Here is a 15,090-nt window from a genome sequence, read left to right on the forward strand (position 1 = left end):
CCATGCTTAATCTCGTATGCCGTCTTCTAAAAAAAAAAAAAAAAAAAAATACAGTCTTCTCAGTCTCTATGTTAATTATATGTATATGATTTCAGGGCTGATGACTTTTTAAAGACAGAATTACATTTTTATTTTCATGTAAATGGTCCAGAGGCCACTGAGATCATTTTCTTTGTTAAATGACTGGTTAGTCACATGTGGACGATTTGTCTGTTCACAGGAGCGGAAGTGTGAGCGGACTGACCCTGAAGCTCATCCGGACCTCTGTCTCTGAAATGTTAGAAACCCTCTCAGATGATGACTTCGTGAATGTAGCTTCAGTGAGTATGGATGCATCTCCTTTCTGAATTCCACCTCCTGTCTCCTCATGAATTAGATACTGGGGTGTCCTGGGGTGTTGTAGGAATGTTACAAGTGTCTTACAGAGCTGTTCTGCACCATTCTATCTGAGGTCCTTAGCATTTCCCACTGTTGAAATAATGAATACTGAGCAAAAAGCATTTCTCCCCTTCACTACAGGAGCCCATATAGGTGATGTGACACCCTGCACGTCAGAACACCTGACGAAGTGGCATCTGGCACCATGACTGAACAGTTGATTGCTTATTGCTGGTTATGCTTACTTTTGCCTGCACAGCTGACCATTGTGTTTCTTCTAACAGAAGGAAAAAGGAGGCAATTGAATGAGTTTCTAAGCGTCTTAGGCCTTTTTATAGCTAGAAAGTACTGGACTTGATGCAAATGGAATAAGATGTATGTCTCATTTTAATCATGTAATTTAGGCAATGAATTTCATGGTCACTTTCTGATGCATGAAATCTCATATTTGAAGTGGTTTTATTTACAGAGTTATGGCTGGAGGCGTAGTGTATTTTGGTGACATTGTTTTGTATTGAACCTATGAGAATGATCTACCTCTAAAATCCCTGGGAAGGATGAGGCTAAAGTCTACATGTGACTGTCTCCTTTTCCTGGGATTAGGGAACCCAGGTGATCACTGCAATCCTACAACTAATGAAGCTTCAGGTAGCTTTAGTGATGTTACAGTGGAGAGGACTTAATCCTAAAATGAAATTATTAAAATATTCCTGGATGATCAGATGGATAGAATATGGAACCCACAGTTGATAATGCAAAATTCTCTGGAAAATGTCTCCTGGTGTATAATTCCTAGGGAGAAAAAAAATGAAGCTATTCCATAGTCTAAATAAATTTACAAGAAACCCTGCCTAACTCTTGTTGAGATACCATGGCATGAGGCCCTTCTCAACTAAGATGATAGGAAGGTATTACTCAGCTTCATTTATATAGAAATGACAAAAACGTTGGAATGGCTTAAAATGTTATCTTTGGCATAATAAGAGAATTTGTCATATATAATGACATTGATTTGAAGTCAAAAAATATTCAGGGTAGTTAATCAATCCTAGGTTGAAGTGTAAATGGAGAATGTTTGTTCATTTCCCGGCTGCCCAGATCTGAATAATCACATATAAACTGTAGTATTTGTAACACTGTTTAGCTAGTAGTTTAGGAGTATTACTAGCTAGCTCTTACATCTTAAATTAACCCATTTCTATTAGTCTGTGTATTGCCACGCGGCCTTGGCATTACCTCATTTTCTACATGTCTCGTTTTTTCGGCAGCTAGTTTACATCTGCTTGACTCTGCCTACTCTCTCTGTATATCTCTGTTCAGATTTCCTGCCTTGCTATTTTCTGCGCTGCCATAGGCCAAAGTAGCTCCTTTATTAACCAATGGTAGTAAAACATATTCACAGCATACAGAGGGGCATCCCACATCCTATTCACCACACTGCATAGTTAAAGGGTGAGGAGCAAGTCAGGGAAAGGAGAATCTAATTAGATAATGGAATTTAATTTAAGAGAACCAGTTTCACTGAAAAGTCCTAGAAGCCATCTGGAATAGTCTTTTTAGAGTTGTCAATCTGCAAACCCTGAAGAACTGGCATGTTAGGTACCAGACTCCTCCATGTATAAGCAAACATGATGGTCACATGCAGGGTGTTCTAAAGTATGAAAATTATAGATTCTGGTTGGGAGCTGGTCAGTGCCTAGCCTGGCCAATGAATGAATTATAATATGGAGATTTATTTCATTAAAATTAATAGCAGTATTAGCTGTAAAACAGAACATGGTACAAGAGGGTGGCAAGCTTCTGAAGTCAGTGCTGAAGTCATTTTCCATGGTCTATTAGTCTTTTCTGTCCTCTATTGCCCATCCCAATTTCCCTATACTCTTGTTCAACCCTACATCAGCATCAGTAGCTTGGTTGGTGGGGTGCCATAAACACTTTTGCCAGAGGCCTTTGAATCCATGATTTTTATGCCCATTCAAACAGTAGGTCTCTGATTGTCTCTTCATGGGCATTTTAAAAGGTAAAATTGTCAAATAAATCCCCTAATTCAATGCACAGTCCTACCTGTCCCTATGATATTGCGGCAACTTTAGTGACAACATGTTTAAAAAATATTGATTCTATAGAATTAGGACCCAAAATATCCTGACAGTAAATGTAGATATCGGTGTAGTTAACCTCTTAGTGACCCTGGTAAGAACATCCTGTTTCCATCACTTGCGCGTGAAAAGAGAACATACCTGTATATGCCACAGAGTCAGTATAAACAGTGCCTGGGGAGGCTCTCTTAGTTATAATGAGATAGGCTTCCCATCTGGAAGCTTCTACCATTTATCCATTCTCTTTCTCGAATGCAGAGACAAGAGGTAGTGTGAATCCTTGATGTGTAGCCTTTCTTGGTTTTTCACCATGCGCACAAGCCATGGCAAACCATTTCAAACCACTAGCACAAGGTCAACTGGCCCTGAAAGTGCCTGAAAATTGGAGGACTGTTTTTCAGGAGCTGGTGCACTCCTGACATGTTCACAGGACAGCATCCCTAAGCAGACTGTCATCTTCATGCTGGAGCCTTAGCTGCACAGTTAAAGGTGAATAGTGTCAGTGATGTAGCATAAGTCAGGCCCTGTGAATTCTCTAGCCATGTGCCTCTTGTTGGACTTCCTTAAATATACTGGTTTACTTCACTGAGTAAGTAGACTCCCATGGTAAGCCGAGCAGTATGTGAACTCCGAAGGTTAATGATACTTAAGGAGGCACTGTGGTGGAGAACCTGAAGCTAAATTCATGTCAATAAGAAGGGAAGCAAAATTTAACCCCTTTCCTAAAGAGACAACACATAATCACTTCTTAACCCGAGCCGCAGCTGATTGCCTTGAGAGGTATGATGACGTTAGGGCCTTGACCAGGGCTGGGCCAGTGAACTGGTCATTTACCAGTGTAGCAGCTGTATCAAAACAGGTCCAGAAAGCCCAGCACCCTCCATTCTGGGTACAGCCACTTTCCCCTGTCGTGTGTTGACTAACCCATGGGCCCATTTTATAACCATTGTCATTACCATAGACAGAGCTGGTAGCGTCCAGTGGAAATAATTTCATCCGTGCACTATCTAGTAAGTCATCTGCGGATGAACTGTCTCTAGCAAATGTGGAGGGAGACCTGGTTGTGCACAATGAATTCATTCTCCCTTAGCGTATCCTCGGCTTCTTCTTCCACTCTGTCAAGGAGAGTCTCCCAGTATTTCTCCTTTCAGGGCCAACCACCTCAGCCGCTTGCTCTTCTACAGAAAGATATGTATTTTCTTATCCCAGGAGATATCTGTTTCTCTCTATCACAATGAAATGAGGTGCATTTTGCCCCAGGGTCTCTCAGAATCCATTCCCTGTGTGTCCCCGGCTTCTGCTGCTTCTCATTCAACAGAGCCGCAAGTCCTCTGTTGGATATTCACCTTTGTTGTTGCCTTCCTGGCACGGACTGGACTCTTGCAGGCGGCGTATATTGAGACTTGACATTTCTGTTGCCTAGAGCGAGGAGAGGGATGGAAGAGAGCAAATGTCATCTTCTGTTGCCTCGAGGACCAGAGAAGCCACTGCACTCTAATTGAAGGGAATAGTTTATTTCTGTACAAACAGAGACGAGCAAACCAGAGCACAATGTCTTCAATGCATCCCACACCCACCTCCTTGTCTATCCAACCCTGAGGTGTGGAATCACACTCTAGCCCGGATTCTCAATACTAAAACCCTTATTCCTAGGACCTGTTGACCACAGTAGCGAAGGAGAATTGGTCAAGAAAACGTTTCTGGTTTTCTCACCTTGGACTTAGTCTGCAACTGGCTGGTCTAAGGGTACCATTTTCCTTCCGTGTAGTTTAAAGACATTTCAGTGCTTAGCTTTACAGTTCTTTTTGTCCTCATATTTTTCAAAGGCCAAATGTGCCCATTCCCTCTTCATTCTGCTGAGATGACCACAGCCACGTCTGTAGCATCTTGATGCTGAGTGTCTGGGCAGTCTCCTTGGCTCTATACACATTCACTAAGGGCTCTTATTTTTTTTTTTTATTGCCACGAGTCTAGTAAATTAGTTTCCTCAAGAATCTTATCTTGAGTATCTGTTTACCAAGACTGATGTCAAATAAGATTAGTTTCCCTTAAAACAGTCACTGCCATACAGATTTAAGTTCAAATGGGTTGTTCGGAAAATAACTCCAGAAAAGGTTGTTAGTATAATGGAGAAATTAAAGAAAAAGAAAGGAACTACTGAAAGATGCATTATTAAGTGCATCTCCTCCTTTCCCACCCCCACCCCTATGAGAGAAGCTCACTCCTCTGCCTTTCCGGGAACAGCATAGAGCCCATGCGTGGTAATATACAATGGCTCAGATTTCCAAAGGGGAAATGTGCTTCTCTGTGTAATGACTGCTCCGTGTGACATCAGTTCCTTGGAATTCCTGGTTTGCCATTTGCCGTGCAGAGGCTGGGGTGTAGTCTTGGGCAGGTGCAGGTTACGTTGGCATGTATGGAAATACAGATGGACACCAATGGCTTCTGCCCTGGTAAGACAGTGACCAATAATATCGCTAAATTCCAAAAGAAATTTCTGACGAAGTCATCTTTGAATGGATATTATACATTCAACATTTGGCAAGCAAGTAACAGGTGTTTTCCTACTGGAAGAACACAGTTGGAGCCAACACTGACATCCATAATGCCTACTAAGTACTTTAAAGAGTCATTGTTCTCCTAAAGCCATTATGATCTTAGATATATATGTCCTTTGATTGTTGCTGTTTTTGAGAGAGAGTCTTCACATATAGTTAGTCCATGGTGGTCCAGAACTTGCTATGTAGCTCATGATAGCCTTAAACTCATGATTTACCTGCCCCTGCCTCCCAAGGACTGTATTCATATACCATACCATACCTGGCTTTGACTATATATTTTTTTTCTGGAAAGAGAACATTTGTAGCCAAGCTAGTCTACATAGTACAACTTTAACTTGAATGTATTAACTACAGCAACAAATATCTAAAGTGTCATTCATTTTTCTTATTTTTACTTTAAACATCAATTTATACACAGGTGACCAATAATAATAGGTGTTTATATGCACATAGGACCAATAAATGACACAGATATATATATATATATATATATATATATATATATATATATATATATACAGAGAGAGATGATACATAAATGATTGATAGAAATAGATAGGTAATATGGAAATGGTCATGTGGCAGAAAATAATCTGTCTCTTTAATTATAACTATTTTCATCTTTGCAGCTTCGCATAGTAGATAAGAATTCTAAACTTAGTTTTAGAGATGACTGAGGAAAGGGTAGAAAGAATTCCTAAGGAGGAAGACAGAAATGACACACAGCCATTTTCATTTAATAATCTAGGACCATAAAGAAAGGTGTGAGGTCAATCTTCATGAAAAAATATAGTCTTCTGACTTTACTGGAACACTAAAATAAATTACAAAATAAGATACAGACCCTTATGTTAAAAAGAACACATGCATTTGTGTATGTGCGTGTGCACACGTGTGCCAAGGTGTGTGGAGTTCAGAGGACCTCTGCTGTCATCTCTTGGGTGGCATTGACCTTTCTGGGTTCTGGTTTACTTCCCAGGTAGATCAGACTCGTAGCTAGGCAGCCCCACAATCAATCTGTCAATCAGTCTCCCCTGTGATGAGAGTACAAAGGCATTCTCACACTTTTAGAAAGAATGCTTTATTTTTTGTTTGTTTGTTTTTTTTGGGACAGGGTTTCTCTGTGGCTTTGGAGCCTGTCCTGGAACTAGCTCTGTAGACCAGGCTGGTCTCGAACTCACAGAGATCCACCTGCCTCTGCCTCCCAAGTGTTGGGATTAAAGGAGTGTGCCACCACCGCCCGGCGAAAGAATGTTTTATTAATTCCTTAGGAGTTTCACGCAGTGCACTTTCATTCTCCTGTCTCCTCCCCTCACAACCCCACCCAACCCCACATCGGGCTCCTTTTCCCCTTTTGGTAAAACCCACAGAAAGCAACCTGCCCTTGGGCTAGTGAAGCAATCAGTTCAAGGACTGAGACGTCCATCTCCTAGTCTCAAGAAATTCTTTTTAAAAGTATAAATCCATTCCTCTTTAAGAAAGACGCTTTCTGTGTGTTTATAGAGGAATTACGAAAGGAAATATGCTACATTGGGGTCCTGAAAAATGTGTGTGAACTGAATTATTATTTTATTTGCAGACAGATATCCATCTAAGCTGTGTGTTTCTCCTTGGGGCCATGTGTTGTTGCATGTATTTTTTACTCCTTTCCCCTTTATCTTTGGGTCCTGTCACACGTCACAACTTTACTTATGACTGTATACTATTGCCAGCCACACAAGTTCACAATTAACAGAATTATTTTCTTAGCTACTGTGTTTTATGTAAAAACTCTCTGAAATGGATATATTAAGAGTTCATTCTTCTGCAATATTTTGCTAAAGTTATGCTGTTATTTTTAGAAGGTGATCTCTTATTAAATAGAATTTAGCAATTTAATAGCATGGAGATTCTCAGGGAAGTACGCTCTATGTTGTATCATGTGGTGTGTGTGCTGTCTCTGTGTGTGTATGTCTGTATGTGGTGTGTGTGTGTGTGTCTGTGTTTCTGTCTGTGTCTGTGTTTCCATCTGTATGTGTGTGTGTATACTGTGTGATATGTGTCTGAGTGTACATTTGTCTGTACGTGGTATATGTATGTGTGTATATGTACATGATGTATGAGTTTGTGTGTATCTGTGTATATATCTGTGTGGTGCATCTGTGTAATGTGTGTCTGTCTGTCTGTAGCATCTTTGTGTGATGTATGTGTATGTGATGTATGTATTTGTATCTGTGTATATATCTGTGTGGTACATCTGTGTAATGTGTGTCTGTGTGTAGTGTCTGTGTGATATGTGTGTATGTCTGTGGTGTGTGTCTGCATGTGTTTGTGTGTATGCCTATGCATGTCTATGTGATATGTGTATGTCTCTGTATGTGTGTGTGTTCATGTGCATGTGTCTGTGTGGGCACATATGTGCCTAATATTTTTCTTTCTGAAATTATTTGAAAATCAATAATATGACTTGCAGTTCATGTAGTTGCACTAAGAAGCCATGATAGCAAGGCACTGAGGAGCCCTGGAAGAGGCTCTCCAGGCGTTCTTCATGAGCGCTTTCCCCCCAAAGCCTTCAGGTATCCAAAGATACATGTTCCTAAGAACGTTCTCATTCACTCAGAGAAACTCACACACACTCCACTAGCATTTTCCCAGGATTACCTGGGATCACTTGTCAGAAGGCTCAAGCTACCTCTCAGTTTTAGTCTGTGCCCGAGTCTCTTTTCTGGGTTTGTTTAAGGTAATTTTTATGCCCGAGTCATGTGTGTGGTGTAAGAACTGTGTGGTGTAAAGTGTGTTCTGCTGTCTGCAGGCTGCCCTTTGTTGTGAAGAGGAAGCCTGCCGCTAGGCAAAGTATGAACGCAGCACAATGCAGCTGCTTTCCTGCTAATCTAGTTGCCTGCTTTGATAGGAGTAGCGCTAGATGATAGCAACAGCAATTCAATCCCAGCGTGCACTGATTTGCAGGCAGAACTTGCAGGGTTGACACAGGGAACTGGATTTGTTTATGAATGGGAGGGAGCTTGATGCTTTAGCATCCGATGCTGCTTAACCTGTGAAGGATGAAAGGAAACTGTGTGTGGACTGTGGGTGACGTTCAAAGATAGCAGCCGAAGATGTCATGGCTTCGATGCTGCCGACTGCGTGCTTCCGGATGTACGGGTTAGATCAGAATGTGAAGACTGTGTTGGGTACCTTGAACTATTTTTCTTCCCAGAAGCTTTGTAATTCATGGTCTTTATGAAATTCTGCCTTTGATTTTTCACCGTGAAGAAACATGAAACATAAAGGCTGTACGAGGTGGCTCAGAGGTTGGGAGAGTTGGCTTCTCATGCAAAGGGCTGGAGTACAGCTCCCGGCACCCATATAACAGCTCGGAGTCTCCTGTAACCAAAGTTGCAGACAGCTGACATCACTTTCTGGTCTCAGGGGGCATCCACAAACACTCACAGAGACACACACATCAATAAAAGTAATAAAATGCATATTTTAAAAATAATCAATAGTTGTATCCTTGTCAGAGAGGTATTGTTCTCTTCTTCTTTTAGAAAAACAAGTTCTACCCCTTGCCCGCGTTGTAGTCACTAAACATTTCTGCAGTAACAGCCTTATATATAAATGCTGGTGCAGCTTAGGAGTGATTAGCACCCAGCCCCACTGAGACAAGAAGGAAAGCCCTGTGCTAGTCCTGGAAGAGTTCCCTTGTCTTTGATTTGCAAAACAAACCTAGTTTCCCAGTGTAGAGACCTCTACATGAGACGGGTCTGTGCTTGCCTTTCTGAATCAATCCTAGCTGTGGACAAATGCACCATTCTGGTGATTGCAATAGTCTGTTCCCCATTGTTGGAGAATCAAGGAGCCAGGCTTGTTGGTCATTGTTGAAGGAGGAGCAACAGGATGTAAGGTTCCTGTGCACATCACAGTGGCATTAACATGTAGCAGGGCTCCCTGCTGGGTTATTGGCTTTCTGCTCCTTCCTGTCAGATAGTTCTTCCTCATAGTGGGACTGCTGAAATTTTGAGACAAGTTAGAGCCCAGGTAACTCACATTCACAAGTTGGCCAAGGTTTACATGGGGCAGTTTCCTTTCTCTTAAAGTGGGCACGTTTACATTTAACTTCCTCAGCATTGTGAGTGTAAAAAAAAAAAAAAATACCACACATAAAGTGTTTATATGCTGTAGTCATTATTATAGTTATTATTCCAGTTGTAATTATTGTCTTTTGATACTCCTCTGCTTCTCTACCAATTGCAGGTAGGTGATTGTTATGCTTGATGTTGGTATGTTTTCTTCAGTTTTCTTAAAAATGTGCCTATTCCTGGGTAGTGAAGCAAGAGGTTCCCCTTTGCTAAACGTTTACAGGGCAAAGTAATTAAGATACTGCCTGGGGGAGGGGATTTGCAGGTGATTGGCAGCTCTGACATGACAGGGCAGTGGCTTGTCTTCCTGGAGCTTCTGCCCTGAAGCAGATCTCACTGCCTGTGCAGTGACCCCTGATCCTCCTGCTGTCACCCTGGAGTAATTGCTGTTTGACTGTCCTCCCAAAGATGTCACCCTGGCTCCTGCTACTGGTGTGAGTGAGGAACCGACTTGGTCTCTGATCCAGAGGACGATTTTTGCCTGTTATCTAGGAAGCCACAGGAAGCTAATTGTAACTTTACAAGTTGGGTACACCATCAGTCCCTTCAGATTCCAAGACCTCAACTTGACCATTTGTGATTAACTGACATCTTGGGCAGGGCATGAAGTGTGCTGTCCAGGCAAGCTCCGCTTCTGTGATCTTTGCATTCTCGTTTTCCTCCTGAAATAGTTCTTGTGTGTTCTAAGCAAGGTCATGATCTTCTTGTCTTATTGTTTTTAGATTCTATTTGGCACAGGGTAATTTGTACTTTTTTAAATATGATTTGAAGTTAAATGACATCTCCTTGCCAAATTCAAAACACCTTTCTGAACACTCCTTGAGCTTGCAGCTCAATAAAATAAAAGCTGCATGGCCTGCCAAGAGAGGTTTGTGAGCCGCAGACGCTCAGCGGGTGATTTCATTTCGTATCTGATAAAGTACCCATCCATCTAGAGCCAGCAAAAGTTTATCTTGCCCCACAGCTCATTTATGTCAATGAGCAGGCGGATTGTTTTTTATGCCCCTGCTTCTTTCTTAATTGGAGCCCATGGCAGAGCAGCGTGAGTCTGGCCCTGCAGCTCTGTTAGGCATGGTTAGAGATGGTTAGTGCATATTAGGCATAGTTAGGAATTTAGGGATGGTTAACACATGTTAGGGATGGTTAGCACATGTTAGGCATGGTTAGGGATGTTAGGGATGGTTAGCGCATGTTAGGGATGGTTAGGGATGTTCGGGATGGTTAGCACATGTTAGGCATGTTTAGGGATGTTAGGGATGGTTAGGGATGTTAGGGATGGTTAGCGCATGTTAGGGATGCAGATTCTTTTTTTTTTTTCTAGACAGGGTATCTCTGTGGCTTTGGAACCTGTCCTGGAGTTAGCTCTGTAAACCAGGCTGGTGTCGAACTCACAGAGATCTGCCTGCCTCTGCCTCCCGAGTGCTGGGATTAAAGGTGTTCGCCACCATCGCCCGGCAGGGATGCAGATTCTTAAGCTCCATCTCAGATTCACGTCTAGCAAGTCCTCCAAGCAACCCCCACATAATGGTTGTGATGGCGTCTCTGATAATTGTTTGTGCGAGAAGAAGACGCCAGTCCATTGTGGAAGGGCATGTCTGGACACCCATGCTTATTAAGGAGAGGATTTAGCATCTAGCTGAGGCTTTTAAATCATGTTGTAAGCCAGGACGGTCACTGTCTTAGATTTTAATATCTTGGTTACTCAGACTTAAAATTTGGTTACTTTTACGCCATAGCCATTTTGGCTTAGTATATGAAGTTATTTTCTCGTGTCTCCACCAAATACCTGACAAGAATCAATGTCAAGAGGGAGTCATTATTCAAGCTTACAGAGGAGGGAGGGAGTCCATCATGGCCAGAAGTTCTGACAGTGGAGCTGCTTCTTAGTCTTTGGCAACAGGAACTGAGGTGTCTTGGTCTCATCCCTGTAGACCCTGAAGCAGAGAGAAAGACCCGAGCCAGGTCAGTCACCTCAGTCCAGTTCCTCTGGCAAAGCCCCACTCTCCAAAGATTCCAGAGCCTCCTGAAACAGGGCCACCAGCTGGACACTAAGTGTTTAATCACGAGTGGGAGGTACTTCATGTCTAGTTTAGAAGGAGTGGTATGTTAAATAGGGTGGAGGAAGAATTAAGGTCGCTAAAAGAAACAAAGTTCTTCCCCTTCCCCTTGTATTTTTGATGTAAAGACAGGCTTTTTTTTTTTTAAGTGATTTTTTTTTAAAGACCATAAAGAAAGGATACATTGTTGTAGTAGGCTGATTATTTGTTTCCCAGCCACCCAGACTCCCGAAATAATCACACAGAAACCATATTATTTGCAGTACTATTTTGCCATTAGCTTAAGCATATTTCTGGATAATTCTCATATCTTAAACTAACCCATCTCCATTAATCTGCGTGTCTTCACATGGCTGTGGCTTACCGGGTAAAGCTCCGTCCTGAGCGTCTGTCTCCTGACACTGCCTTCTTTCTCCCAGCATTCAGTTTAGCTTTCCCTGCCTAGCTCTGTTCTGCCCTGCTATAGGTCTAAAGCAGCTTCTTTATTCATTAACCAATAAAAGGAACACATATACAGATGGACTTCCCACATCACACCGTGAAGAAAATACTTTGAAAAAAGGACATATTTGGCATAGTCGAACAAGTCAAATTGATGAAGGTTATCTGATCTTAAAGGATGAGAGAGTATAGCATAATTACTTTATAAATTTATTAAGAGGTGTTGACAAGCCAGATAAAGGCTTTCCATAAATGATGCGGGGCCCCAAGCTTTTGGAACTTGGAGATTCGTTGCTTGTGTGGTTTTTACAGAGCCATGTGGTTGCTGAAGGTGAGGTGGTCACAAATAGTACTGTTATGGACTCATTTGGAGCCTTGGCAAACTAGGAAAAGACTCCGTGGTATTTCAATACTTATTTGTTAAGTTCTTTCAAATGATGTTTATTCCTTTAATTTTGAATATAAGAAAAAAATGAGTAGGACTGGCTTGTGCGATAGATTGACAAACTCATTTGCTTGTTTGAATTAGTATGTTTGTTCTTAATTATTTAGTGGAATAAAATTCAAATGAATTCAATATATAAATGGCTACCTCAGGTTTTTATTAATAGAACCTACAGACTTTTTTTTACTATTAAATAGAAAATAATCCTATTTCATCAAATTCCTAAAGGAATAAAAAAATCATTTTGAAATTTTTGATGAATATAACACAACTGAAAAGTCAAGGACTCGGGTGTGGAATTTTTTTTTTTTTTACAGTTTTAAAATACGAGCTCCTAATCACGAGATGACATTTTGCGGCAGTTTTCATATTCATTTCAGAGGGAAGGACTACCATTTACCTTTCCCTCACTGTTTAATCATCCTGATGCTCAGTTTATTAACCCATGCTACAGCATCCTTCCATGCATATTTCAAAATGTACTTTTTCATGAATTTCCCCAGCCCTAACTCTGTGCTTTATGGATATTGTTTTTTTTACAGCGGTTTTTTGTTAACTTATACATAAACATGCTGCTTGTTTTTCAAACGTGTGTGTGACCTCGGTGGAACTGAATTCAGTCCAATACAGTCCCCTCAGGCCTCGTTCCAAATCTCATCCACTAGTCTTTTTGGTCCCAGAGGCTGGTCTTTTTGGTTCCAGATGCTGGTCTTTTTGGTCCAAGATGCTCTTTCCTACTTAAAAGAACCCTTTGGAGACATTAATAACGTTGCTTAGAAAGTCTTTCTACTTGCTCTATAGTATCTTAGAGATGTATACAGGTTAGAGATGATCTCTGACTGATTCAGTGTGCACCTCAATGCTCCCCGTCTTACGTGCTTCTCCCCCAAGACGTTCCACGCCTTGTGCTTGGATTCCTCGGCCCTCTCCTGGTCTAGCGCAGCCTGCAGAGACTTTCTATGTAGTTATTCTGTCTTGTTATTCTAACCCTCCACCTCCTTCCCTTTTCTTTACGGCATTTCTCTCCCACTGGGGTGTTATAAATATTCATTCTTTGCTTATTTTCTATATGCCATTTCATCTACCACAATCTATGCTTCTTGAACTTCAAGATGGCTCCATTGGTAATACATTTTTTCAAGCCTTAGTTCAGGCTCCAGAACCCATGTAAAGGTGGATGGAGAGAACCAAGTCATGGTTTTCCATTGACCTCCACAGCCGCACGGTGGCATGCATGGACTCCCACACACGCATGGACGTGCACGCTCAGACACTAGTTATTGTTGACTGTAAGAACACTGAAAAAGTGGCTCAAGAAGTCTGGATTTTATAACATTCTGTCACTTACTAGTTGAACGTGTTTCTTTGTGTGGCCACAGCTCTCCTCATCCGTATTATCAGAACTGCTGTGTCTCTACATCGTGACATGTGCTTACCATTACCTATGTTGTTCAAGCCAAGTCAGCCATGACTACAGTGTGAATACCATTTTCTTTTTCGCTACTGAGGAGTCAGCTTCAGGATTTATGAAAATACTCAGCACACCAGGCTCGCGTCGCTGTGCTGCTGGGAAGGGGCAGATCAAAGAGTGTGTCCTTTGGTGATCATCTCAGATTTTGTCTTCAGGAGTAAGAGTAAAATATCCAGAAGACTAGGGGGAACACATCTGCCATAGAAATAACACCAAGTTATGTTCCAGAATGCTGGTGTGGCAGAAGAGCCTGTCCATGCTTCCGGTTAGGCAGGTGCTGTGCCGTAGTGACGTCTTGACCTATGATGGCAGCAGAAAACACACACAAACAGCCAGCAGGAGTGAGCGAGGATGCTCAGTGGAGATCGCTCCTACATGAGGAAAATGGCATGTTTCCAACCTCTTCAACGTCTTCTGAGTGAAGACAATCACAGAATTACAAGTTTCTCTTGTCGCCATCTGCATAGGAATTTGCAGTGGTTGTGATAGCATGCATGGATGCAGTGCATGCCCAAGCCACACAAAATCCCAGCCGAGAGGGAGAAAGTGGCTTGCGTGTCCTGCTCCTCACTATCGGAAATTGATAGCTGCTAGGGTCACTTTTCTTTAGGGATGCAGGTCAACCACAGTCCTCTGGATGACCACGCACCTGATGGTATGTGGCTGCAGGAATTCTACTTGATGAGTTTTGTTGTTGTTGTTGTTTGATTAATAAAACAGAAAGTTGGATGGATAGGAATACGGATGGATGGACAGATTGACCCCCAGAGGAGTTGGGAGAGGGCAGAAAAAAATTAAAATACATGAAAGTGTCGGAGAACTCATAAAAATAAAATTATGGAAATTTAGGATACTGAATCATTTTAGTGGAATTTGTGACAGTAAAATGACTGTGCCATCAACCTACAAAATGTTTTTCTTATTAAAATATAAATACAACATAGCACAAATCCTGGAACATTCTTAGCAATGTAGTCAACATTTCAACCAGGGTGAAGAGACTGAGTATAAGTCATGATTTAAGTATTTATTTTTAAATGAAAATAGTTATTAAAATACTAATTTAAGAACTGGAATGGCTTTCAGGGTGACCTAGTGTAGCCCTTTGATTCAGAAAGACATGATTAAAGCTCACAGGAGCTAATAGAGTCAGGTGGGCCTGCCATGATCATTAGAGATTGGGCCTGGGAGAAACCTGACTTTTCTAGATTGAATTAAATAGTAGAAAATCCTTTATTCATGTGATTCTGTTTTATTCAATGGAGCCAGCAGGCCCTGCTGGGACAATAGTGTCAGCTGAGGACCTTGATCAATGAAGAGCAGAAACTGTTGGGAGTGAAGATGTTTTTGGCATCTCCTCATCACTGGGACCCACACAGGTGTAATCAGCTCAGAACCTGAGCTAAAGCTACAAAACCTAAGACTGAGTAACTATTTCTACTTGGAATAAAAATAGATTCAAGTGGAAGTCTTAATTTTTTTATAAAAAATTTTATTGAATACTGTATATTCCAATCATG

At 41.5% G+C, this 15,090-nt stretch overlaps 1 protein-coding gene across 2 annotated transcripts in view; it reads left to right on the plus strand.

Annotated features, from left to right (window-relative positions):
- The window catches only part of Cacna2d1 (calcium voltage-gated channel auxiliary subunit alpha2delta 1), a 441,225-nt gene that overhangs the window by 337,573 nt on the left and 88,562 nt on the right, over positions 1–15,090 (plus strand). For both annotated transcript variants that reach the window (XM_005358331.3, XM_005358334.3), the window contains exon 10: positions 221–320. In XM_005358331.3, the coding sequence (XP_005358388.1) occupies positions 221–320 (100 nt within the window). The remainder of the gene's footprint in view (positions 1–220; positions 321–15,090) is intronic.

Source organism: Microtus ochrogaster, chromosome 26 (genome assembly GCF_000317375.1).
Source record: "Microtus ochrogaster isolate Prairie Vole_2 chromosome 26, MicOch1.0, whole genome shotgun sequence".
Classification (NCBI taxonomy): Eukaryota; Metazoa; Chordata; class Mammalia; order Rodentia; family Cricetidae; genus Microtus; species Microtus ochrogaster.